The 25435-nt window shown below is 41.8% G+C and overlaps 2 protein-coding genes across 4 annotated transcripts in view; one reads left to right on the top strand and one right to left on the bottom strand.

The window, feature by feature from the left end:
- The window catches only part of ZNRF3 (zinc and ring finger 3), a 78670-nt gene that overhangs the window by 44902 nt on the left and 8333 nt on the right, over positions 1-25435 (top strand). For 2 of the 3 annotated variants that reach the window (XM_057406157.1, XM_057406158.1), the window contains exons 2-6: positions 1022-1147; positions 19129-19203; positions 22670-22801; positions 23698-23808; positions 25079-25246. In XM_057406157.1, coding sequence (XP_057262140.1) covers positions 1022-1147; positions 19129-19203; positions 22670-22801; positions 23698-23808; positions 25079-25246 — 612 coding nt within the window. Of the gene's footprint in view, positions 1-1021; positions 1148-19128; positions 19204-21856; positions 21944-22669; positions 22802-23697; positions 23809-25078; positions 25247-25435 lie in introns of those variants that run through there. The other variant, XM_057406159.1, reaches the window with a different exon arrangement.
- Positions 23906-25435, bottom strand: part of KREMEN1 (kringle containing transmembrane protein 1) — a 42514-nt gene continuing 40984 nt past the window's right edge. Inside the window, exon 10 of the mRNA XM_057406162.1 lies at positions 23906-24023. The gene's annotated coding sequence lies outside the window, so the exon portion shown is untranslated. The remainder of the gene's footprint in view (positions 24024-25435) is intronic.

Raw genomic sequence — 25435 nt, 5'->3', positions numbered from 1 at the left:
GCAGAGGTATCGGTCGGGGCTTGGTTGGGCTGGGGGAGCGAGTTATCGGTCAGCCGGTGCTGAGATGTTGTATTCTCTTCCCTTGTTATTTCCTTTATTATTATTATTGGTGGTGGTAGCAGCAGTGATTTGTGTTATACCTTAGTTACTAAACTGTTCTTATCTCAACCCGGCGGAGTTGCGTTCTATTCGATTCTCCTCTCCGTCCCTCTGAGAGTAGGGGGAGGGCAAGAAGGGGGTGAAGTGAGTGAATGAGTTGTATGGCTGGGTTTAAACCACGACAGGTTTCAAAGCTCTGTTGATACAATGTGCATCAAGGGAATTATATCAAGGTGATGGTTCTCTGTTTCTTTAGATATTTAATACAGATTAAAGGTTTGTGTTTACTTATAAAGGATCCTATGGACTCCTTTTGGGGTTAATTATGTTGAAAATATGCCCTGGCAATTTTGGAGAGAACACTTTCTGCCTGCCTCTCTTCCTTGTTTTTATGTCTGTGCTGAATAGTTTAGCCATCAGATGCTGAGCTTCAGGAGTGGTTCATCTTCAGTGCTCATCCAAGCTTTTAAATGGAGGAAGTTGAGCTGCTCATCTCTGTGAGACTGTTGACAGCTGAGTACTGTGTCATAGTAACTAGTAACAAATAAAAGGAGAAATTATGAATTAAGAGTTGGGCAGAGGATTCTGCCCTGTCTGGTATTGCAGTGGCTTCCTCCCCAGCAAAATAAAAATACAGGAGAATTGGTGATGAATCTTGAAAAATAGTAAGTGATTGAGAGCTTTAAATGGTTTTTCATAAGCAAGATGAGAGTGAGCTCATACAACACTCCAAGTTTTTTTTTTTTTATTCATAGCATGCTTCAGAAATGTACTGAACTCCATATATCAGCCTTATGTTTCAGTTTTCCCAGTGTACCTTAATAAAAAAATTTGTATGTTATAAACTAAGGTATTCAAAAGAAATCTATGATATTTTGAATTCTGCTGATGGTCTAAAGGTTTCTTTCTGATTCTATTTCAGATGCATCCACTTGGACTGTGTAATAGCAATGATGAGGAAGACCTATATGAATATGGCTGGGTAGGAGTGGTGAAACTGGAACAGCCAGAGTTGGAGCCTAAGCCATGCCTCACTGTCTTGGGAAAGGTAAGAGGGTAGCTTGGGGTAAATACTGCATGTGACTGTTTCTTGGAAGGCAGAGTTCCTTCCTGAGAAGTATTGCTAAGAAATGAAATAGAGAAAACTCTATTTACTCCACAAAATATCCCCACTTTGCCTGTTTTCACACTAGATGCTTTGGAGAAAGATAATGTCATTACTGAGCTGACAGAGATGGTGATGGGGAGCTGAGTGCTAGCAGCCCCTTTCTGAGCTCTCCTGGAACCTAGCACAGAATTCTGGAAAAAAGGCTGTTTAACAGAAGCAGTGTTGGAATAGACACAGGGTGAGCTGCAAGTGTGATTCTAACTCACAGAAATGTTCTTATCAAAAGCAGTCAAATGAAAGCATCTTACTGGTTTGCATTAGGTACAATTTTATCAGAAGATTATTTTTTTTTTGTGCGGGGGGGAAGAGGAGTCTTCAACCCTAGAAAAGAGATTGATTTGCTTTAATTGAAGGATCGGTATCTCTAATAACAAGTGAATCTTACCGTATTGATAAAAAAAAAAATTCAGCTTGCTGGAATCAACCTGTGGAATACAGCCTCTGGAATCTAAATTCCTTGCCAAATGTTTCCCTATGTTTTATGGAGTGAAGTCAGTAAGATATCATCACTGCTGCCAGATACGTTAAAAAGGAAAGCAGAAAGCTGTTGTTTTTTGTTCTCAGGTTAGATTTTTTTGACTTGGGTCTTAGGGAATGCCATTTAAGGCAGGAATCTGTTCAGTCCAATCTGTTGGGCTCTTGAAAGTAGGAAATAGGTGTGCAAAATGGGTGAAGAAAGTGGAAACCATAATTATCCTGCACAAACAATGTTATAAATATTTTCTGACATAGTGACATTGCTTGCCTGACCCACAGCTATATATCCAGATCCTGCCATGTCCTCTATACTCCCTGTGTCCCTGAAGCCACAATGGTCTCTAGAATGAGTGCACCTCAGTATCTGCAGATCATAGGTAGCTTCCTGAGGCTTTTTCTGCTGAACAGCAGTCCCTGGCTTTCCTTCAGGAGCAGTGTAGCATCTACTTTGATGCCTAACGAGGGCGACTCCTGCATTCTGCATAGGGTGTTTCCAGAGTTTGGGCAGAACGTTGCCTGTGTGTCAGTTTATGTGCAATAATTTTAACAGGTGAAAAAAACACTGGCCAAGGCTCTAGGCAATATTTGCTTCACAGTAACTGTAATGCAGCTCCTTGTTCTGTATTTTCATGGTGCCATTTCTTCTGAAATGTATCTTCATGGTACCTTCTCTTCCTGAAATGTTTGTTCCCTATTTCATGCTTGCTGCTGTAGTTTGTCCTTTCCACCTCTTCTCTGCAACCCTTCTGCTCAGTCCTCAGTGTGCTCAAGTTATGTCCTGGTTTAGAAGGACTTCTCAGAATTCTTGAAATACAGTTGGGTGCAGATAGCAGCAGGAGCATCAGCCATGAGCTTCTTGCAGGTCTGTCAGTTAAGTCAGCTTGGTTATCTTGCCAGTGGGAATAAATTGCATTGTGATTATCTTGGTCTCTGAGAAGTTTAGCCTCCGTGCATTTTGGTACAAATGGCTACATGAGTATTCAGTTTGGACTGAAGACTGTTTTGCCTGGGTAGGTATTAAGCCTGCTGCATGCGTGCATGTGTCATCTTCTGGTTGTTTTTAGGGTTTGGCAGCTGTTTGACTTAAAACAGGAAAAGGAGGAGAGGGAGAGGAGGGCAAGGGAAGTGGGGAGAGAGGGAAGAAGCAAAAACTAATGAAAAAGGAAAAAGGAAAGGAAAGGAGAGGGGAAAGGAAAAGAGAAAGGAAAGGGAAAATAAAATGAGGGAGGGGTGGCCTTGAGCAGGGGAGTGAAATGGGTCTTCTTCCCTTTAGAAAAAAGGAGGAAGAAATCAAGTACAAGCCTACTGCGTTCCTCACCTAGTTTGAATTATCCTGCCCCCAAGGTGGCCTGTCCTGCGCTGTTTGATTTTCCAGACTAACAGTGTGTTTGCTTTTCCATAGAGTTGTGGTAGGCTCCTGCTTTACCAAAATCCTGTCAAGTTGGCCTGCCCAGCATCTCTTGTGGAGATGTCTTGTGGATGTCACAGGGTGTAGGGCTGTGAAACATGTCAGAAATGTACTGGCCTCTTGCATATATGAAGTGTTGCATTTCAGCTTTGCTGGTGTTGCTGAAATCCGAGTGTTACGCAAGTGAGATAAATGGGAAAGCAACCCTTGTTATGCACACATCTGCAGGAGTTACTTGGGTGGGTGACAGTAAGACTTCACTTAATGTGAATATCCTTGCCTCCTTAAAAGATGTAGTAGGGTGCGTAAAATTGAGTATATAGGACATTTGAACTTCTAGATCACAGGAATTCTGCTTTGTCTAGTGAAGTCAGACTGTGTGATCAATTATATTTCCTGCTGGAAGCAGAAATATCTCCCCTTTTCAGTTCCCACTTAGTTTCTAACGGTGGAATTGCATTTTAGATCTTAATTCCATTAGAAGCCATTCTGTGAAACGAAAGCCCAATCTTGTGTGTTGGAAAGCAATGTGGTTAGATCAATTTGACCTATCGATTTGACAGTAGGAATAAAGCTGGCGTCTGGGAGGTGAGAGAAGTTAAGCGCTTGCTTTCTTTTAAAACTGTCGTGGGCAGAATTGAAACTCTGCCTTAACAATTTAAGGTATAATAAAGACTCTGCAGGGCAGTTGCCTGTATGCACTTCCCTTCCCAGCATATGGCACATGCGGGCAATTCTCTTTCATTTTGACACTTTTCACTGATTTGGATGACAGTTTGGTTGCTGTCATCTTTGCTATGATTTAAGAGGATATATATGGAGAGTTATCCTGGTTAAGCTGACAGTTACCTTGTCCATCTTTCTGATGCACGTAAGGAATGGATAACCATGTCAACTTAAGCCCATCATAAAGGAATACATTTAAAAGCTCAAACTAACTCAAGCCATAAAAGAATTTGCAAGTTCTATTTTAAGGGAACCAATTTAAACTTGTTTCACTAAAACTGGTGAACATTTGTGTTTAGTAATATTGTAGTAGAAGCAGAAAGGTTATTGCTTGTGTGGGGGAATGCCTGTGTATTTGAAGGAATAAATTTTGAGGTTTAGTTTAAGAGGAAAAGAAAGAAAACAGATGATATCGTGGAAAGCTTGGAATATTGTGAAGTAGATTGTAAAGGCCACTTAAAGCTGTAGAACTAAATTCCATGTCACACAAATCTGGTACAAAGATGTATGGGTTTATTCTTATTGTTGGTTTTGGCTGTTGTGGTCTTTTTTTGATTTGGGGTGTTTTGGTTTGGGTTTTTTGTTGGTGGTTTTTTGTTTTGTGTTGGGGTTTTTTGTTTTTTTTTTTTGTTTTTAGTTACCCCCTGGTCTGTATTAAAAACCTCCCTCCACTTGTCTGACCCTGGGCTAAATGGGGTTGGTAGCTGTACAGAATTTAATGTGCCCATTTCCATACTGATTTTTTTTAAGTGCTCGTCCTTCTTAGTCAGTGTTACATGGTGCAAGGGAAATGAAAGAGTTTAAAAAAAATGTATCTGCTGTTGGAGTGCCTGTGGAAACTGGCCCCTGATTGGGAAGGGGGTGTGTGTGGCAGCAGTGATTTAACATTGCCTTTGATCACAGTGCAACCCTGTTTGAGGCAATGCTGCATGCAGGCAAAGCAAAGGCATGGGCTTTACTGATCTCATGAGCTCCTGAATAGGGCTAGAGGGGAATGACAGAGGAAGAAGAAAGCTTTGGAAATGAAAAGGAAACCCTGTGAACCCGACCAGCATTATTAGCTGGATTTGCCTACCAGGGAGCCGCTCAGTTTCTGCCAGGCTAATTCTGCTCCAGCTTCTCTCCCCCCACCCCCGAATCCCCCTCCCCCTCTCCTTCTTTCAGGCTGTTTTGTTCCTGCGGCATGGCGGTAGTGACTTGGTTCTCAGGCTGGGAACCCACTGAGCTGTTGCCATGGTCGCTGAGAAGTTCTTCGTGCCATGTGCTTCAAAGGGAACCTTTCCCCTCCTGGAATTCCCGCCTCCTCCGTACAGCACAATGAGGCTTCTTCTCCTTTTCCTGCCCGTGCATGTGCTCCAGCAGCTGCTTTGCTCCGGAGGAAGGGAAAAGCAGGGCTGCCTACAAACCTGCTGCGTGCCTGCATCCACGCTGTCGTGATGGCAGTACCTGCATATGTCCTGCTTGTTCCAGTATGCAGCCCCGTGTTATTCCCCTGCCCCAGTCATTTTGGAATCAAATGGCATCCATCAAGACAGTGAAATACAACCCAGCAATGCCATTGGGTTTCGTTTTGGTTTTTTATTGCAGTACGGGATAGATAGTGAGAAAATTGTGAAGATTAGCTGAAAAGTAGCACTTCTTCCCTTTCTGCAGGCTTGAAAGTCCACACGGAAGGATTTTGTTCTTCTTTCTCTTCAAGGGATTGCTGGAGGGACTCTTCTTCTGTATTAATAGGATGTGTGTATTTAAGGATAAGCATCTGAGTAGAGCCTAACAAAGAGAGGATGTCCCTACTACTACAGCTTCCTGTTTTCTTCAGATCAAAGGAATCTTGGAAATTCCTAACACTTCCTCCAGTATCCATTCACTTCTCTCTTTTAAAAGTTTATTGAAAAAAAACCCCAAACAAATACTAACTAGAAGAAACTCTCATTTTGCCACATCATCATTATTATTATACTAAGGTGGGGGCCAGAATCGTCATAATTTGAGTCTGCGTTAAACAGTCTAACTGTGATTCATAACCTTTTGTCTAACAACTTAGTTAAAATATAAAGATTCTTATAAGGTAGTCAAAAGAGAAATCATAGGGCTGTGTTGGTAGTTGCTGAATAAAGGGTGAGCTGTTCAAAGACTCGAGGAACAAGAGGGCCTATGGGGAGTCAGTTTTAATCCTTTTCAGATTACTGAAAGTCATAAAAAAAGAAAGGCAAATTAAGCAAAATCAGTTTACACCTTTATATTAATAGCCTAAATTGTGCACGCCATTATATGTACAATTTAAAACTGCACTGACTATATGAATATCACATTAATAGTTTTGTATACAGTTTGGATAATTTCCTGTAGAAATTGATTCAGTTCAGTTGTAGAAATGTATTTGAAATTTCAGCAAATGCTCTTCCATGTGAAACTTACTCAGAAATTAGGACTGAGCAATGCAGTAGGTAAAGATCTCAAACAAGAGACATGTCGGAAACTATTGATGGATATTTCCAAAACTTTGCTTGTTCAGATACTTTCAACTGGTGGTGACAGCTGCAGTAGCCCACCCTGTGGTGGGTCCTGTGCCACATGTGGTCGGAGGTACTGTCACATACCCGTTGAAGTAGCTGACATTCCATGTGTATCTGTTCCACTGTCTGGGGACCTTTGCTGCCTGTTGATTGCTGGCCCATGCTTCTTCCTTGTAAACAGCAACTGAAAAACATTTTGAACTCATTTTGAGGCAGTAATCTCAAAATTTATGGCAAAATCTAATTGGTCTGGCTGACAAGTAATAGTATGGGTGACTGAAGGGGGTGGGTGGGTTGGTTTGTTTCACCGTGTGGCTGCATGCAGGATTGTGTTGGCAGTGTGGCGTCCATCAGAGGCAGGAACGAGAGGAGGAGGGTGAAGGGACTGCTCTTCTGGTGGCAGAGCTGGCCTAAATACATGTCAAATTGCAGATGAAGAAATGGTCAGCAGCAGAAAATTAATATTGGATGTTTTGAACTCCCAGGCATTGTTTTAAGAAGGAAGTTGTTAAAGTTGTCATGAAGCAGAAGATCATTTTCTTGAATGAGACTAGACACCTTTGGCTGTGGACTAGTTGATAGACCTACACTGTACATGCCAAAACTGTTCAAAACACAAGCTATGTTGTTTGTCAATCCCATTACTTTGTAACAAAAGAAGGAGTATATGTTTTGGGGGGGGGGGGGATAGCATCCTGGCTGGTGTTAAAGACTCTGACCTTCTGAATCACGTTCTTTAAGAGTCTCTATTAACTTTGCATTTAAATTTTTTGTTTCCATGGTCTGTTGTCTTAGCACTGCCTAGAATTAGTGAATTGTGAAAAGCAGTAGCATACAGAATTGTAATCCCTGCCATGCATGTGGCTTTCTTACTGTATTTGTTCTAAATAATATATTGAGAAACAGAGAGAGGGAGTTACCATTTCCTGAAGCACCAAAAAACATGTTATAATATTATAGTAATTGTTTCTTGTTGGTCCCCACTTCACTGTAATTTATAATATCTAGGACACGTGAAATGTTAGCTTCCATTTTAAACAAGGGTAAAGCATGCTTAGAAATGGTATTTGAAGTTGTACTTGTGCAAATATTCTTGGTGTCATTTATCTTTTGACGTTCTCATTTCTTACTTCCCCGGTGCTAGCAGTGTGATCAGACCTCTACAGCATATAGACATAATGATTTCTGGAATTCTAACAAAATTGCATAGATAATGCCAGAAGGTGGGATAGTATATGGGTTTTCAGGAAGAAGCTGAATTTTGATAATGACAGAAATAGTCCTGATAATCTTCCTGATAGGGATAAGCATGTATTTTTGAACAGCAATAACAAAATGACATAAAGCAAAATACTTTTGCCAAAAATTTACTATATTTCTGCTTCCCATCTCGTTGCCTCTTCTTCCATCTCCCACAGACTGTACTCTAACACAGGTAAGAGAACTGACAAGCAAGCCACTCAAATTCTGGAGACAGAGGAAGGGTTTGCTTTGTTTATAGGTCATATGGTGAAAGATGTAAAAGGAAAGAAAAGAGCTGGGTTAAAGCCAAAGAGGGGAATGCTTGAAGGAGTGGATGAACAAGGCCTGAATCAGGTTATGTAGTTCAGAAGGAGTACGTCTGTCAGGTTTTAATTCATGGGTGGCTGTGGGCCCTTTCCACTGGCAGCTAGTGCTAGCAATCTGTTATTGTATTATTTTACTAACTTTCTTTTTGTGTTCACTGCTCCATTCTGAAAAGCAACAGCCATTCATGAAGAAAGGCTGTCTCTTACGTTTCTCCCTATGGACACTCCTTAGATTTGCTGTTGTTGGATTGGTTACTTTAAATAAATGTCCACTGTTAGAGTTGAGTCTTTAGCAGTACCCACCACCATCTTCACTCCTTTTCAACCGTGGAACACAGCTGCTTCTCCCTTAAGCTAAGGAAACAGCTGCTGTTGCACAACATGTGTTCCTGGAGTCTTTGCTCAGTCAGAACTCCCAGTGAAACTAATAGAAGAGAAAAGACAATTTTTTAAGATATGCCCCACATACAAATAATAAATAACTTACGTAGTAGTAGTAGTAGTAGTAGTAGTAGTAATATCATGTCTCTTAAGTGCATGGACCCTCATGATTTTGTATGCCTTGTGAGCCTCTTAAGCATTGCAAGAGTTTTTTTTATTTTACCTGCAGCATCTACCTACTTCTCTAACAGGGAAAGGCATACTGGCAGGCATGTTGGAAGAACTACAGCAGTGGAGTTTGAAGGACAAAAATGAATGGGGGGGTAAGTGCAGCTTATGTAGGAGTGCAGAAATGAGCAGAAGAGAAGGTTGGCAAGCAGAATCAGGTAAGTGGATCAGAAAGTGAAGAAAATTAAAAGCAGATATGGAGGCAGGAAACAGAATTATTTAGGACTTCATAGATGAGTGACACACCTAATTTTGGGGTGCTGAGAGACAGAAGGCTTTGAAAAGAAATCAGAGAACTGGAGAATGTAACCAGAGCTGCATCAGAGGGACTCCAGTATTCAGTGTAAAAGATGGGTAGATGCAGTCGGCAGTGGTAGAAAATAGGAGATCATAAGAAATTGCAGACATAAAGTGAGAATGTAACACAAATTGTGCTTCATAATCTACTCCTTTGAGATAATTGCCAGAAGCTCTGTTTTTCTGCTCTAAACATTTTCATCTTCATGATGGCCAGGTGGATATTATCTAGAGGTGCCTGTTTGGATGACATGATGTCCTGGGTTCAGCTTCAGTTCAGCTATAGCTGAATCCAGGATGCATGATGATTTAATGTTTGTACTAAGTTCAAGGAATCAACTCCAATTGATCTCAAATGATCATACTGTAGACTCAAAATGAGTATAAAGTGGGGGTTTTGGTCAGTGTAGCACTTGGAGCACTAACCAAGTAACTTGCAATTCTGTCAGGTTATTTCTTGAAGATTGGAGCTGGATGTATTTGTGGTATAAATTCTCTAGTCAGATCAGATATATATTATCAACATTTACATAGTTGTTGCCATAGAATTGCTCAGCATGGATATGGAACCCTCACCAAAACTATTAGAAATATCAAAAGCATGTTACGTATTCTAGTGCATTAACATCTCAGTTGTTGGCCCATTGGTGTTTTGTTCAATCGGTAAGCCAAGAGAATGCATGACAGGCATATTTAATTTTTCAAAATGCTTGAAGAGCTTTGTCAGCTTTGGACAGGGAAAAAAAGGTGAAACTTAGCCTCAAGGATGCAAATAGTGAGCTCTGGGGGGACAAGGAGGGGCATTTGCGAAGAGCACAGAATGCATGGACTCCAGTCTGTGAACAGTGTTGAAACTCCCAGAGGGTCCCTTCAGCTGACTGTAAAGGACTAATGAGCCAGCCTGGCTGTTTATGGGCTGTGGTTAACCTCTTGCAAGTTAGGGTTTCCTGTCGCCAGCAATGAGCTGTGACCGCCAGCACCACAGTGTTAATGATGAGGTAGGGGCTGATGAATGGCTGGACTCCAGACAGCAGCCTTCACTGGCAAAGAATCAAGTGGCTAGAGGGGGAAAAACATTGATGTCTACAAGAGAAATAATGCAAACTCCAGAACCTATAATTCCCATGTTTAAAAAAAGAAAGGGAGAAAGAAACTGGGGACAAATTCAAACCAAACAAAGCTTTTATCTTTGCATTCTGAATAGAAGATTGTTCTTCAGCAAAACTGGCTGCAAAAGCCAGGCCAGTTAAAACAATATGCAGGCTGCTTGCCTCCAAGTAACCAGAAATTGTTGGCTCAGAGTAGCCTGCTCTGAGGAGCCAACCTGCTGGGAGACGTTATCCAAGCAACGGCCTGAATGTAATTCCTCCTGCTGTGGAATGGCTCTTTGGCAAATGAAGACCCTAATTAGAGATGGAAGGGTTTCTATTTTGTTTTTCTTTAATCCTTACCCTGAGGCCTCTGCAATACAGCCATGTCTCTGCTTGTGTGGGGAGAAGTTTCCAGTTTCCCTTTGCAACAAAGAGCCTCCACCTTTTTTATTCCTTCCCTCCTCCCCCCTTTTTTTTTAATCAACAAACAAGGGCCTACCACAGGCTGGGACCTTGAAACTAATATAAGTCAAAGCCAAGGATCACTGTTTGAAAGAAAGTCCATGTCATCCTATGCTAGGCAGTCCATGGCAAGTTGCTAGATAAACTGGGATACTGGCCCACTATGCATCTTTTTACTACTGAACATACTACCCAAGATGATCTTTCTAGGGGAAGGAGAGGGAGAAGGAGGTTCTCACTGAATCGATAGTAGTCTACTGGATCTCGACAGAATTGTACACACCTTTGTCCAGATTCAACACTTTTGGACGTTCAGACTCAAAATCTGAATATTTCACCTTCCCTCAAGAGAGACTGAAGTCCTTGACTAAAGGTTACATGGATCTTCTGTAGCTGGACTCAGATGGTCATCCCTGGCAGAGAGGGCAGAACCTCCAGGGGAATGCATTACAGCTAATTTAAACTCTAATTAATGTGGAGAAGTGAAAATATATTTGCTGCTTGACAACTCACCTTAGTATATATATGATGTCTGTCTGAACATACTCTCAGAGACTCTTAATAACCCTGCAAAGACCACCACATTTTCTGTCACTACTGGGACTTGGATCTACATCATCACCTCAGATGATGATTGTGTTATCTCTAAAATGTGCTTGTTTACAGTAGATACCGACCGATGGATGAAGGCCAGCTACTTGAGGATGAGGCTAAGCAAGACAGATCATACTAAGCAGAAGACGCTGAATCAGTTTCTTATATTTGAAAATAGTTATAAACCCAAAGTTGGCTCAGATCACTAATTTCACTTTTTGTTACACTTGCTTTCAGTTCTTCTCAGCACTTTTGGTGGGCTGTGGTGATACTCATATCTTGTCTTGTCTTCCAGATAGAGGATAGCTGTGTGATATTAATGGGCACAAAGGTCTTTTTGAATAAATTTTGGTTAATTTAGCTGACTCGGTATATCTTGCTTGAATAGGCTACTGTAAATGCCTCAGACCTGTTCTATACTCTTTAAAAAAATTTCACAAGGCTGAATCTGTTTGAAATTTTTCCTCTTTCCTAAAGTATCTAAATATTTACCTAAAGCTATGGGTTGGGAAAACTGTTGTGTTGTTGAAAAGAACTTTTTTGCAATAAGGTGAAGCTTGTTTCCCAAGAGGATTGAACTTCCCCATTGAATTGACTGAGATTAGAAGGAATTCCTGCAGGATTTAAAATTTCTGAAAGTTTTGCCATCTTCCTCTCTAAATGCAAGATTCTTAAATCATAAGAATTATTACAATTCTTTGTTTTCCCTATTGATGTATATACCTACCAATGCATAATTTTAAGGCAGTATTCTATAAAGTACACGGTTGGTTTATGTGTCTGGATCAAGAACTTTGGTACGCTGTATTTCCACAGCGTGGGTGCTAAAGGGATAGCTTCTTACAGTACTCTAGGTTAATAGTTCCTTAAAGTTAGAATTCCTCTAACCCCTTCCCATGTCTCCATCTTTTAAAGACTTCTCTCTGCACCACAGCAGGCTTGTTGTTTTGATGTGGTCTAGACCCAGAGCTGATCACAATGTTTCTCCCTAGCCCCAGAAAAGAGTTTTGTTGTGTTTTTGTTTTTTTTTGTTTTTTTTACTTTTCTCATTTTAACCCTTTGAGAGCCTCTCAGGACCACACTGGTATGTATTGTTGATGTGATCGTATACTGCGTGAGGTGATGCTTTTCTTAACCTAGAAGCATGTATTTTTATGTTTGAATTTTTAGAGAAGTACATGGGGTTTAAGTATGATTATATTTTTAAATTTACAAATACCGCTTTGCATTTTCTGTTCCTACACTTTTTAATTGCTAAAGCAACTGTCATATATAGGCTACATGTATAAGAGATATCCCAAAGTGCTAGAGAAGTTGAGTGTTCCAGTCAGGAAGGGGTTTTATGATGCTGTGATACTCGGGGATTTCATGATCTTGTGATATTCTGTCTTTGCTTTTAGACAGAAATCTGACTGTTCCTTTTCTGTTGTCTCGAGAGGTTTCAAATGCCATTCTGCTTATGCTTGGTTTCATTTAGCTTCTGGAGTTACTGGGGAATTGTACATTAACAGGGCTGAGGCATCAGATGGTTAATTTGTAACTTCTGGTGTTTGTAAAGTAGATGATGTCCTTTTCTCCTTCCCCTCTGCCCTGCAGAACTGGCCTTTGGCCCAGCCTTCTAGCTCCAGTGATGGTTCAAGGGGCAAGGCGTTCTTGGTGACCAACTGAGCCTGAGAGCAGTGTAGGAGAGACAGAGGAAGCCTGTATTGTTCAGATCTTGTTGTCTGTATTCTCTGTAGCTCAGGGGAAAAGAGGTTTTGCAGTTTGACAACTGTAATGAAATGGTGTGTTTGACATAATGCTTAGAGTTTGCAAGATTCTCAATGATAAAGCAGAGTGCTGCAGACTGATTCACTGGACTGTCTTTGCGTGTGGCTGATACGCCATGCTCTTTCAAGTGCAGCTGTCAGTGTGTACTTGAAACGGGTAATTCTATTAATGAGATAACATTATATTATATTTTATTTTTCCTAACAATAGCTGCTGTTGATCTTGGTATGGATAAAACAGGTGCATATCGGTTGATTTATGGGCACTAAAAATTACTGGAACAGATTTTGCTGCTTTTAAGTCTACATCAAACGCTAAAGATACAAGTTCTCCTGAGCAGTGTTGTAGACGGAAATCTCAGTTGCTCTTTCTGAATTGCTCTATTCATCGCTTATTCTGGTGAAATACTGCAGATGGAAACTAAATCCCTTCAGCTGTATTCTCTAGCAGTCAAGGTTATTGAAATCCTTGGCCTGCCTTTCCAGAGCAATAAAGCAAGAAACTGGACCTTTTCATTGAAAATTGTGTTTCTTGGAGTCACAGAGTATGCAAGTTGCTTGCTACTGAGTGTTGCTTACATGTTACCGGTATGCTGTGTGGGAAGCTGACAGCTTATTTCAGAGGACCAAACAGAGCTATTAAAGAATTTGCTATTAAAAAGAATTAGCTATTAAAAGCTAATAGCTAATTAATTAGCTATTATATTAAAAAGAATTAGCTATTAAAAAGATGCTGCTTAGCTGCACCTGTATAATCTCACTCTTTTGGCAGATCTGTGGTCACTAACTCCACAATGTGGAGAATTCTGACATGGAATACTGCATCTGGTGGGCTGGGTCAAACAGAGAATATGGCTCAAGATTTTTAGTTCATAGAGAATTGATGGGGAAAACCTCAAAACCTGATGGAATGCAGGTTTGGTGAGGCTGGCTCAGTTCACAGCCAGGAGATGCGTATAAATAAGGATGTATTGTTCTACAATCTCTGCAGAAGAGTTAAAGCAACCCAGTTACCATATTTTCTGCCCCAAAACCCATGAGATTTATTGAAGGAGGAGAAAAAAAAAAAAGAGAAGGAAAGGGAGGATGAAAAAGCCATGGTTATATATGTTGGAGCTGTGATTTCCTCAGTTCTGATTGAAAGCAATGTTTTGCTTATGGGACCTGTAGGACTGTTTTCTGCATGCTTATATCCTTTCTTTTCTGCTTCTCCTGTTTTTATTTGGAGGACCAGATTATAGTACCTGCTGGCACCTGATGGAATAGAGTTGGGATAGTTTGCTAAAAGCACTATACTGGCATCTGTACTGGTTACCACCTACACCATTGCCCAGTCTCCCCCTCCCTGTCTTCTATCATTTTTTAACCCAGGGAATAAATTAACTTCCTCATGTACCACATACCATAGTTATAATTAATATTTGTTATTTACAGTGCACTAAGTTCCAAGAAGAGAATTCCTAGAGTTGGATGAATGATCCAACTAATCCAGGAGGCTAATCCAGGAAGACAGACACATACTTCTTAATGTAAAAGCATTTGTGAGAGCATAGTGTTAGAACACCAGGATGTATCTGTGGGTTTACACAGGCAGCCAATACTTTTAAACTATTTTTTCTCCGTTTAGTCTTTCAGTTTTATGTAGGATATTAATTAATAAAAATATATAAACAGTAATCTGGTTCTACCAATAGCCATTTTCAACAGAAGCTGTTGAGTTACTATCTGTAGTGTATTACTATGTTGATGTAAATGGCAGAGTTAAAAGTGATTAATGAATTTTGATTTCCCCGCCTATGGTTCCAAGCCTCTGTACCTCTTTCATCTGTAATTGATTCACTCTCTGCAACCCATTAGAGTAGTGCCATGTCCTCATATGTAGGTACAGCTGTATATTGGGAGAGAATTCTAACTCTGGCAAAGAAGTAAATATAATGAATAAAGGCTATGATTTTTCTCTGAAGCTGAGACCTTGTGAAGCAGCTTTTCTTATGTTGATTTCTTTGCTATTGGTAATCACTGACGTATTAACTGGAATGAGGCCCTACTAGAAAGGAGAGGAGATGCTTGCACTGTTTCTATCTGCAAACATGTAAGGTCCTTCTAAATGTCAGCGCGTGGCTGACCTTATTGTTCTGACTGTTGCTGTCCTACCTATCCAGATGATTGAGAGGAAGCAGTTCACCTGCTCAGTAAGTGTCTAGTCCCTTGGGTTATCTCATCAAGGAAATTGTTGCTTCCTTATTGTATTAGTCTCGCTCACAGGAAGGGAGTGCAGAGCTCTTCAAATCTTTCTGGTGTTCTTTGAGGTAATAACTGAATAAACATCTCCTTTGTCCTGGAGATGTGAGGATACATATTCCTCACACTTGCCATGTGTTACCTCTCATCCTTTCTGCATTACAGCGTCTAGTAAATTCTTCCACATTTTCATTTGAGATAGTAATTAATGTGCATCTTACTGGTAATGGTTATCAACAGTGAGTTCAACCAAGTAGGTGTCCAAAATACACTTCTACCTCTTCATCAGTCTTCTCCATGAGCTGTGATGACCTCTGTGCTAGAGGTCTACAGTGCAGAAACATGGATGTAGCAAATATGTATTTGAAAAAAAAAATCCTTTAAAAATGTGTAATTAACATGCTGTATCCTTCTGTATACATTTTTATTTGAGTACAAAGTAGACCAGATGTATTGTTTAGGAGAGGACTTCTGGTAAAGTCCTAGGCTGATGAAGTTTAAGGAATTGAGGAAGGACAAGTTCAAAGGTGGGGGTTGTAACCTTGATAATTTTAGTTACTTTAGAGATGCCTACATCCAACATTCAACTGAAGAAGATAGTCCAGTGTCTACCAGGTTTTTGAACAGAGTCTAGCGAATGGCTGAGCTTTTTTTAATGCTCATTTACAGAGGGAAACTTAGAGTGTCACAGAAAAGATTCCTAAAGTGGACAAAGCTCTTAACAATAATTATAGTCAAGGTGCATATTCTCTATAATTTATAGATAAGTACAAGTACTGTTTAATATCTTTTTCAACAATCTGGACGAGGGGATTGAGTGCCCCCTCAGTGAGTTTGCAAGTGACACCAAGCTGGGTGGGAGTGTTGATTTGCTTGACAGCAAGAAGGCTTTACAGTGGGATCTGGATAGGCTGGATCCATAGGCCTGAGGCCAGTTGTGAGATGTTCAACAAGGCTCAGTGCTGTGTCCTGCACTTGGGTCACAGCCACCTCACGCAATGCTCCAGGCTTGGGGAAGAGTGGCTGAAAAACTGACTGGTAGAAAAGGATCTGGGGCTGTTGGTCTACAGATGGCTGAATATGAGCAGCTTGTGCCCAGGTGGCCAAGGGCAATGGCATCCTGGTCTGTATCAGTAATAGTGTGGCAGCAGGACCATGGCAGTGATTGCTCCCCCGTGCTGGGCACTGGTGAGGCTGCACCTCGAATCCTGTGTTCAGCTCTGGGCTCTTCACTACAAGAGAGACATTGAGGTCCTGGAGCGGGGCCAGAGAAGGGCAATGGAGCTGGTGCAGGGCCTGGAGCACAAGTGTGATGGGGAAGGGCTGAGGGACCTGGGGGGGGTTCAGTCTGGAGAAGAGAAGACTCGGGGGGACCTGATCGCTCCCTACAAGTGCCTGACAGGAGGACGGAGCCAGGAGGTGCTGGGCTCTGCTCCCAAGGAACAAGGGATGGGACAAGAGGACACAGCCTCAAGCTGCACCAGGGCAGGTTTAGGTGGATATCAGGAACAGTTTCTTCCCCAGAGGGTGCTCAGGCATTGGAACAGGCTGCCCAGGGCAGGGCTGGAGTCACCGTCCCTGGAGGTATTTAAAAAGATGTGTAGATGTGGTGCTTGGGGATATGGTTTAGTGGTGGGCTTGGTGGTGCTGGGGCAATGGTTGGAGTTGATGAATCTTAAATGGCTTTTTCAACCTAAATGACTATAAATAAGATGCCAGGTACTTGTCCCTATCCTATAAAGACCTACTTACATCTAAGCTGTATTTCACGGTTTGGTATGTTTGCACTTAGGCCAACTTGAATTGCCCATAACAAGCTTGCTGAAGATTGTTGCCATTTCCAGCCTTGCTTCTAGGACTAAGGCATGATTAATTCTCTCTACATCAGTGTTTTTTGCACATTTGAGCTGGCATTAGCTGCTGATCTACACAGAACATGTATTAACTTCCCTGGAGCTCCAGCTGGGGTGTTGGAGCACTTTACAGAAGTGAAGGTTATGGTGGTGGCTCTTGCCTACAGCAGCCCTGTAGCGTGAGCAGGTCAAGCGCATGGCTCTGCCGTGCAAGGGGCTTTCAGATGTAGCACAGAGGAAAGTGGGGAGGTTCTCGTCACTATGAACGAGTGATCATTTGTATGAGTAAAGTGCAGTTGTCAGTTTTTGTTTGGTTTTATTCCTCCGGGGAAGGAAGAATGCCGCGCTGTAGTGATAGTCATTTATTTTAAACCACAGGAGACAATCTCACGCAGGGCTACAGCCTGGGCGCTCCACTGTTGGCAGCTGCACAGAACTGCCTGGAGGAAACGCCTGTTTGCTGCAGCGGGTAGGGGCAGTCCTTACACGCCGAGTAGCCCTAGATGAGAAAGTCACGTGCCGGGTGTGCACCGCCGTTATTTGAAGTGGGGTTTACATCGCGGTGTCAGCTCGAGCTCCTGCGGGCCGAGGGGCGGCGGGACCGGTCCCGGAGCGCAAGTCTGGGGGGGCGGGAGCGGGCCGCGGCTGCTGCCTTGGGCTGACGGGGGAAGGTGTCGGCGCTCGGGCCCGGCCTGCCGGCTCCCGCTCGCGCCTCGGCACGGGGCAGTGGTTCCCAAGCCATCGGGGGCCGTGCCGCGGCTGCCCTCTGCTCTCCCGCCAACAAGCCCTGAAGGCCGGCTGGCAGCAGGGCCCGAGCGGCTCCGCGGGCGGTACCGGCCGCAGCCGGGCGAACCCGCGCCGCGATCACGGCCCCGCAGCGCCCCGCGGCAGGACGTCACTTCCGGGACGGTGTCTGGCTGCGGAGGGGCGTTCCTTCGCCGCGGGCCGCTGAACGGTTCGGGAACGCGTTCGTGCACGGGCGCCTCCGGTGCGGGGCGAGCGCCCCGTGTCTGGGAGGCGGCCTGAGTGCGGCCTGGACGAGCGGCCGCCACGGGCCTGCAGTGCCGAACGTGCTGTAGATGCCTGCTGACTTTTCCTGCCGAGGCGCTGTTAGTGACAGCCCGGGTGTGCTGAGTTAGGAGGAGGCGAGTACGAGCTGGGCTCAGAAGGACCCTGCTCAGGGTTTGGTTTCCCTCATGCACTGCCTGATGGGCATGGTTGATTTAAAATTAAAACAAAACACAAGAACAGAGCAAAAAAGAGTGGCCTGTAGGTGTTCAAAGTTAACGTCTCCGTGCTGAGCCGCGATCTTGGAAAACGGTGATGTTCCGTAATTTACCACTTTTTTATGTTTCTCTTGTATCTCAATTTAAGTTCATCTCTATGAGGAGTCAGTGTCCGCTTGTTTAGTGCTGTGATGGTGATAGCTGTCATCACTTGGAGAAACAGTTACTTGCATTCTGCATCCAACAAACGCAGTGACAGCTTTAAAAGTCACTGAGAGCCTGTGGAGTCACGGAGCAGCATTTGAACAGAATGTACGGAGACACAGTGGCAGAAACTGGTAAAAATACCAGTTTAGCCTCGGTAGTTAAGATGCTGTTTTCTATATCCCAGTTGTTTTTTTTTTAATATATCGTAATTTATTCTCTGTGCTCTTGGTAACTCCAGGTTTGGGCTGCATGTTTGATGAAAAGCCATGGACTTAAAATAGGTCTGATCTTCTCTGGGTAAGAAGTGTTGTGTGCAGCAGTTCTGACCTCTAATGGTCAGGAAGAGCACTTTTTGCAAGGACTGTGGTATGCTGGAGTTTGTCGTTACTGAGAATTAAGTGGAAAAAGGGTGAACAACTTGGTCCACCTTTATTTTCTCCACTGAGTTTGTCTCTCCACCACAAGTCACAGGGAATATTGTTTTCAATGGCAGTTCCAAAGTAACATGGAGAAAAAGAATAACATTTTTTAAAAGGTCTTGTCTTTAAAGTCTTTGGAGCATTTAAATCATATTTGAATTCCTTTAAAAGCTTGTTTAAGGAGTTTGAGAAGAAAGGGGCAGAGAGACTGCAGAAGCTATAGTGAAGTTTAACTGCATTCCGTGCTGTTTCAGGAACTACTGTGTTTGTAATTATTTTGTCATTTGTTTTAACTGCACAGAAACACAGTTTGCTATCTGGAGGTGAGAAGGAGTCATTTTGGGGGTAAGAAGTCATCTTTTGTAGTGGGACTGAGGATGCTGTCTTTCTAATTTCAGGCAAAACGAGCAGTACAGCGAGGAGCCACAGCAGTCATCTTTGATGTTTCTGAAAACCCAGATGCCATTGATCAGGTATGAAGAAGAAAGCCTGGTTTTATTACAGCCTCTGCTGGGTTCTTTTAGGGTTGCTGAAGCACGACTTGAGAGCGCACAGGTTTCGGAGCAAAGCTGCCTAAAAATGTGCAGCTGCTGACCCTGGGTAGCTTTGGGGCTGTGGTTTTCCTGCTCATCTTCTGGCAGGCAAGAAGCAATGGAGGTATTGAGAATGTGTTAGAAAGAGAAAAATTTGGGGAGTTACGTTTTTTTTTTCTAGCCTCTGCTAGAGTCTAGAATCCAGGTCTGAGATTGAGGTTTTAAGATAGGATGGAGGCAGCTTTTTGTTTTGTGGACCATTATCTAGTCAAGGAGGTTTTCTTTGCCCAGCTGTGTGTACAAAATGCAGGGTGTTTGGCCCTACCCAGCCAGTGATTGATGCTATTGTTGAGCAGCTGCTATTTTTGAGGTTGCAAAATGATTTTCAAACCTGGTTCCAAACATGTTTCTTAAAAAATATAAACATTTCTTTCCTGTTCACAGCTGATGATTTCTGGCCTATGTATTTTGTGGACAGGCAGGGTTTTTTTTTTCTTTTTTTTCGGGGAGTCTCAGTACTATTTCCATCTCTTCATTTGAAGTGGATGAGGCCATACTCTGTGAAATGCTTTGACAAGATTCTCCCAGCCAATTCTGAGTTTTGAATAGAGAGAAGAAATATAACAAGCAGAAAAATAGTCTCCATTTGGTTTGGTTTGGTTTTGTCTTAGAACTGTTGTTTGTGCTACAGCAGAGACAAGTGAGAAGTGAGGCTGAATATATAAGTGTTGCTTGAACTTTTTTGGGGAAGAGAGAGGCAATGTATATTTTAAAAGGGCTGGCTTTAATTCTGAAATGAGCATCCTGGACAAGGGGATGCAGAGCCTGTGTGCAGTGGATGCTTTGAGAACTGTGCTCTGCATGTGCGTCAAGGCTACAGCCTTGATCTTCCAAACATTATCAGGGATAATTTTTCTGTGTATAAAAGGAGAAAAATTATCTGCACAAAGTTGTTATCTGTCTTTTTCAATTTTTCCTCTGTATTACAGCTTCCAGCTACTTCCAGCCACCCTGCTCTGACCTTGCAAAGCTGAGTTACTGCCTCTTGCTTTCTTCCCTCTACCAGCAACTGTTGTCCTTCCCTGATTCTTCATAATAAACTGGGTGCAACTGTCCCCAGTAGCTGGAAAACTAGTAGATGATTGAGTATTTTGGGTGTACCAATAGAATGGAAGGAGTTTACTGGCTTAGTGCAGTAGCTGACAAAGTAGGCTCCATTTGAGGACAGCAGTAGCCTGTGCAAATACAAACAGGAGAAGAGTGACTAGACCAGCTTTCATACTCCACACATAAGAGTTACTTGATTGGCTCTGTTCTCGTGCTGTTCTGGACACTTGTTTCATGCATTTTGACTCTCAGCCAAAGTCTTCGGAACCCTTGGCATCAGGGGTACTAATTAATTTTTCTTCAAAATAAATACCATCTTGGCCCTCACAGTGGAATTGTGGAGAACAATGGCAGATGGATAACAATAGAGGAAAACCCAACATTAGTTAATATGGAGTCTCTTTGGTTCAGATGAAGGTATCCTAAGACACTGAGGGGAACTGTTAAGGAAGCTTTCCCAGGTATGGTTGTTACCAAGCAATAGAACTGAGGGAGAGTGCTTTGAAAGGGAGGAGTGCAGTATTATGAAAAGCAGTCCCACCTGCCTGTCAGTGAACAGCAATAGGAAGGAGGCCTGACTAGGAGAATTGTCCTTGGACAATTTGTTAGTAGAATTGCTATGAAATGGAAGGTCTTTAAGTACAGATTCTGTGGGCTTTATTCTCATTGATCTCAGTGTCTTCTGCTGTAGATTAAGAATGAAGCTTTTATTTTTAGAAATGCTCTGTGAAGTCTGATTTGTTTCTTAGTTTTGCATAGTTTGAAGAAGAGCAACAGCATACAGAGCATCATGTTTGGCAAGAGTCTGGCAGCAGCAAAAGCTACTGAGGAATCAGGTGAATTGTTTCTTAGACAAGAAAGCTTGAGAGAGTATGTGTGTTTGGGAACATATAGACAGTGGTTGGATTTTACCATAGGCCAGTAAGCTTTCTAGACACATAGGATCCATGAGTTAGATTCAAGTTACTTGTTAGTTTTTAGTTCTTCGTAAGACATCTGTCTTAAAAATAGTTTGATCAGTGTTCTCAGAAGCCCAGTCACATACTAGGAAGAATCTGTTTTAAAGTCTCAAAGAAGTCTGTCACCAACATCTGTACAGATTAAGTAGAGTACTTTGTAAACAGCATGATGTAAACAGTCAGTTGGTAATTTCTACATATTTTAGCCAGAAATAGCAGGTAGATATGGTATCTCTGCCATGCGCTGCTCTTCTTCAATTTACTCACACTCCTGTCATTTCTTCTTTCCTTTGTATCATTTCCATTCACTTGTCAGTACCTTGCTTGTTTCTTATCAGCCCGCCACTATACTAGGATTTTTCTTGTGGGTCAGAATAAGCTATATGAATTTATCATGTTGGTGATGCTCTGTAACTGAACAGTTCTCTTGTTGTGTTATTTTCCTCTCTGATGTATCGTTCAGCAGATAGGGTGGGTTTTTTTATTTGTTGGCCAGAGAATTATGCAGTCTCCACATGTGAAGGTTTTCAATGTCTGATTAATTAAAGCCCTGAGCAGCCTGGTCTCCTGTCATAGTTTACCCAGCCTTGACCAGGAGTTTGGGGACTCTTGAGGTACCTTCCATCTGCATTGTTTTCTGATTCTTTGATTTGGCCTTTCAAAAAACTTAGCTGTACATGGAAGGACGTTCAAGGCTGAATTAAGCTCTCTACTCATGCTTTGGTCTTTGAGGCTCCTATTCTGTAATAAATGGCTCTACTGGTTGCTAGAGCCCAAAATACTGTTTGAATGAGTTTGCTGAGTTAAGTAGCAGAAATTATTGATCTTAAGAAATTGGCTAGGCACAAAGAGCCTGGAAGGCGAGACTCTGATATGAGATAGTTCAGAAAGCCAAAGAAGTTTGTACATGAATAATGTAACTGCAAAGTTGAAGTGACAAAGATTTAGAAAATGTAGCAAGGCCAATTTCTTCTTCTTTTTTTTTTTTATTTTTTTATTTTGAATGTGCACATTTTTTGTTCTTGATTCTGAGGTTTAACTTACTGAAATATTAATACATGTGCCAGTATACAGTGCAGTTAAGTTAAAGCTGCTGTTCAGAAATAATGTTTGCTTATCCTTAATCTGAGTTTTGGTCAGTAAAAATAAAGCAGCTTAAGTCAAAAGTTTCATTCAGGCTTATGTCTGTGGAATACTTAAGTGAAGGTCTATGCTAGAGAAGAACAGCTGGTGCTTGAACCAATTCCACATTCATATTCCTTTAGTTTTCTCTCCATTGTCCAAAGAAAGGTTGTTTTCCTGAAATGAGCCTCTTGAGTAGATGATTTTTTTTGTTGTAGCTGAACCAGGGCTCAGAGGACCCTCTGAAGAGACCAGTGGTGTATGTGAAGGGAGCTGATGCTGTCAAGCTGATGAACATCGTTAACAAGCAGAAAGTGGCACGAGCAAGGATTCAGCATCGCCCCCCACGGGTGAGACTTTCAGAAACTTTATCTAGGTGTTACCCTGCTGTTACTTCATGCAGTGCTTGTTAACAGCACTGAGTGCAATGACGTTTTGATGCTCCTCATGAGCATCATACGTAGGAAATTCTGTTGACGTGAATAAGTTGAGCAGCTGCACTATGGACAAGCAGCTACACTTCATGTAAGTATAGAATCTACAATATGGCTTCTGCTGTCTTTCATGAGGATTCTTCTGAATATATAAATAGCCAAAAATTTTATATAATAGAAGTTTTCCTTTTTCCTATTTAACTCAATTGTTGCACACTCCTGGTAGCTCAGACTTGTAAGGTAGCGTACCCTGTGTTAGTAATTCTGTGTGGTATTTTTAAACATAGATTAATTTATACCTGATACTTGCAATTGTAATACAAAATGGTTTTTCTGGACTTTCTTTCAGACATGTGGTTTACAGAAGAACAAAAAAGCTAGAGGTCATCCGTGTCCCAGTTGTCCCTTTGCTTTTGCAGTATTTTTATGGCATTCTTCTGTTAAGAAATGTATTTATGAAGTGGGCCATTCAATGAAAATTCTAATGTTTATTTTTCCCTCACTTAAGTACAGAAGCAAACCAGTAAATTGTGAAGACTTGTGAGGGTGTGATTCACTCAGTTAAAACTGGGCTTTGTGGGATTGGTTCAGAGACACTGTAAAGCTGCTGTCTAGTGACTGGCATACTGTGCAGTGACTTGAGACCCAGGTTTTGACTCCTAGAACCCCAGTTAATGAACAGAACAGTGTGTACTTTTGCCATTGTGACTGTGTACATTGGACAACGACCACTGGGAAAGTAGAGAAGGGAACAACAGGTAGGAAATTGAGCGAAAGAAAGGAAAAATATTATTTTTGTTTTATTTTTTAAGCAACCAACCGAGTACTTTGACATGGGAATTTTCCTGGCCTTCTTTGTGGTTGTGTCTCTTGTTTGCCTTATTCTTCTTGTCAAGATCAAACTAAAACAGCGACGTAGTCAGGTAAGAGCAGTAATGGGTTACTCACTGAATGCTGAAAGTTAGCTTTTCTTACCTTGTCCTAGAACTTGCTCGCTTCTTTTGGAAGTGCTGGCCACTTACTTGAAATAACTGTCTTTGTGAAAGGGCTTTTGTGCATGGATGTAGGCCTTTGGAAGAATTAAGAAATGCCTTTAAAGGAGATCTGCATTGACCTGTGATGTTCATTCAGTTAAATCCTGAAATGACAAGTACAGAAGCAGTCCATTTAATCATTGAGAAGGAATAAGATTTTTGGTTGTTCAGAGGTTGATTTAGTAGCCCTGGTGTACTTCTAGTTGAAGTCCAAGCTCTTGTTGCTATATTGTGGAGAGGATTTCAGAATTTAAAATAAATTGCAGCTCTTTTTAATAGAATAACATGTATTGATTCTTAATGGGAGAGGTTTGCAAGGTGAAAAGTTTAGTTAGGAGAAATTCTGGGTGAAATACTTTGAGGTTTGTCCTGTCAAACATGAAAAGGAAAGCAAATGGAAGCTAACAAACTCTGAGGTTTGTACTGGTAAAACTATCCAGTATATACATGTAGAAGGAGTGCAAAGTAGTGTAGATGCTTAGGACTCTCGCTTTGGACATACTGAGTGGGAATCAAAAAGATGTTGTGGGCCAACAGCAGTGTTAAAAAGCAGTGTTAAAAAGGGGGATGATAAATACTCCAGTAAAAGGAAAACAGCCCACTGCCTTCCTAAACTTCTATTGATTAAATTTAGGGGGAGGGGAAATTTAATTTAGTAACATTTCAATTTAATCCCTCTCTCGTGTACTGCTTCATCTAGTATGGTGGTTCCCAGCATAATGGGTATTACCATCAATATTGACAGTTAAAAAGGTTCCTGGCTAGAACTCATATGTTGCCTTAAGTAGTTGCTGCTTATTAGTGAAGCAGTTGCAGTGTATCCCAGATGTCAGCTCTTTCACCCTGTTTCAATTCAGAGTAACGTACCATTCTCACTACTGCATGTGGCATACTTTTTTTCTTCTTTTTTTTAAGAGGCTTCTGATATAAATTCTAATTAGCCTTCCCTCTGCTTAATTTATGAAATTAAACATTAGTCTGGACTGTGTATGATTTGGTAAGAAACATTAATATGATATGGTGGTGTTTCTGTGCTACTACACTATAGTCCCTTATGCAGCACCATTGCCTATTTGTTGGGATTTTTTGGGGTGTTTGTTTTATTGTTTTGGTGTATTTTTTTTCCTTTTTTCGTATTTCTTCCTTTCTTCTGTTGTAGAATTCCATGAACAGGCTTGCAGTGCAAGCACTGGAAAAAATGGAAACCCGGAAGTTTAAGTCCAAAAGTAAGGGACATCGGGAAGGTAGCTGTGGAGCACTGGACACACTCAGCAGCAGCTCCACCTCTGACTGTGCAATCTGCTTGGAGAAGTACATTGATGGGGAGGTAAAGGATAAGTGGTTTCTTCAACATGGGCTGAAACGAATCTGGTTTAATTTAGCACTGTGGTACGCAGCTGGCTGTTGGGTACATTCTGTGCTCTGGCTGTACCACTTGCCAGACTGATTACATTGAGTAGCCAGCTCAGCCTGCATTCTTGTAGCTCTCAAAGGAATCTCAAGGGCTTTTCTCCGT

Source organism: Pezoporus wallicus, unplaced genomic scaffold (assembly GCF_028554395.1).
Source record: "Pezoporus wallicus isolate ANWC-B61680 ecotype Strahan unplaced genomic scaffold, APGP_CSIRO_Pwel_v1 contig_8819, whole genome shotgun sequence".
Classification (NCBI taxonomy): Eukaryota; Metazoa; Chordata; class Aves; order Psittaciformes; family Psittacidae; genus Pezoporus; species Pezoporus wallicus.
This window is presented reverse-complemented; position numbering and strand designations above follow the sequence as displayed.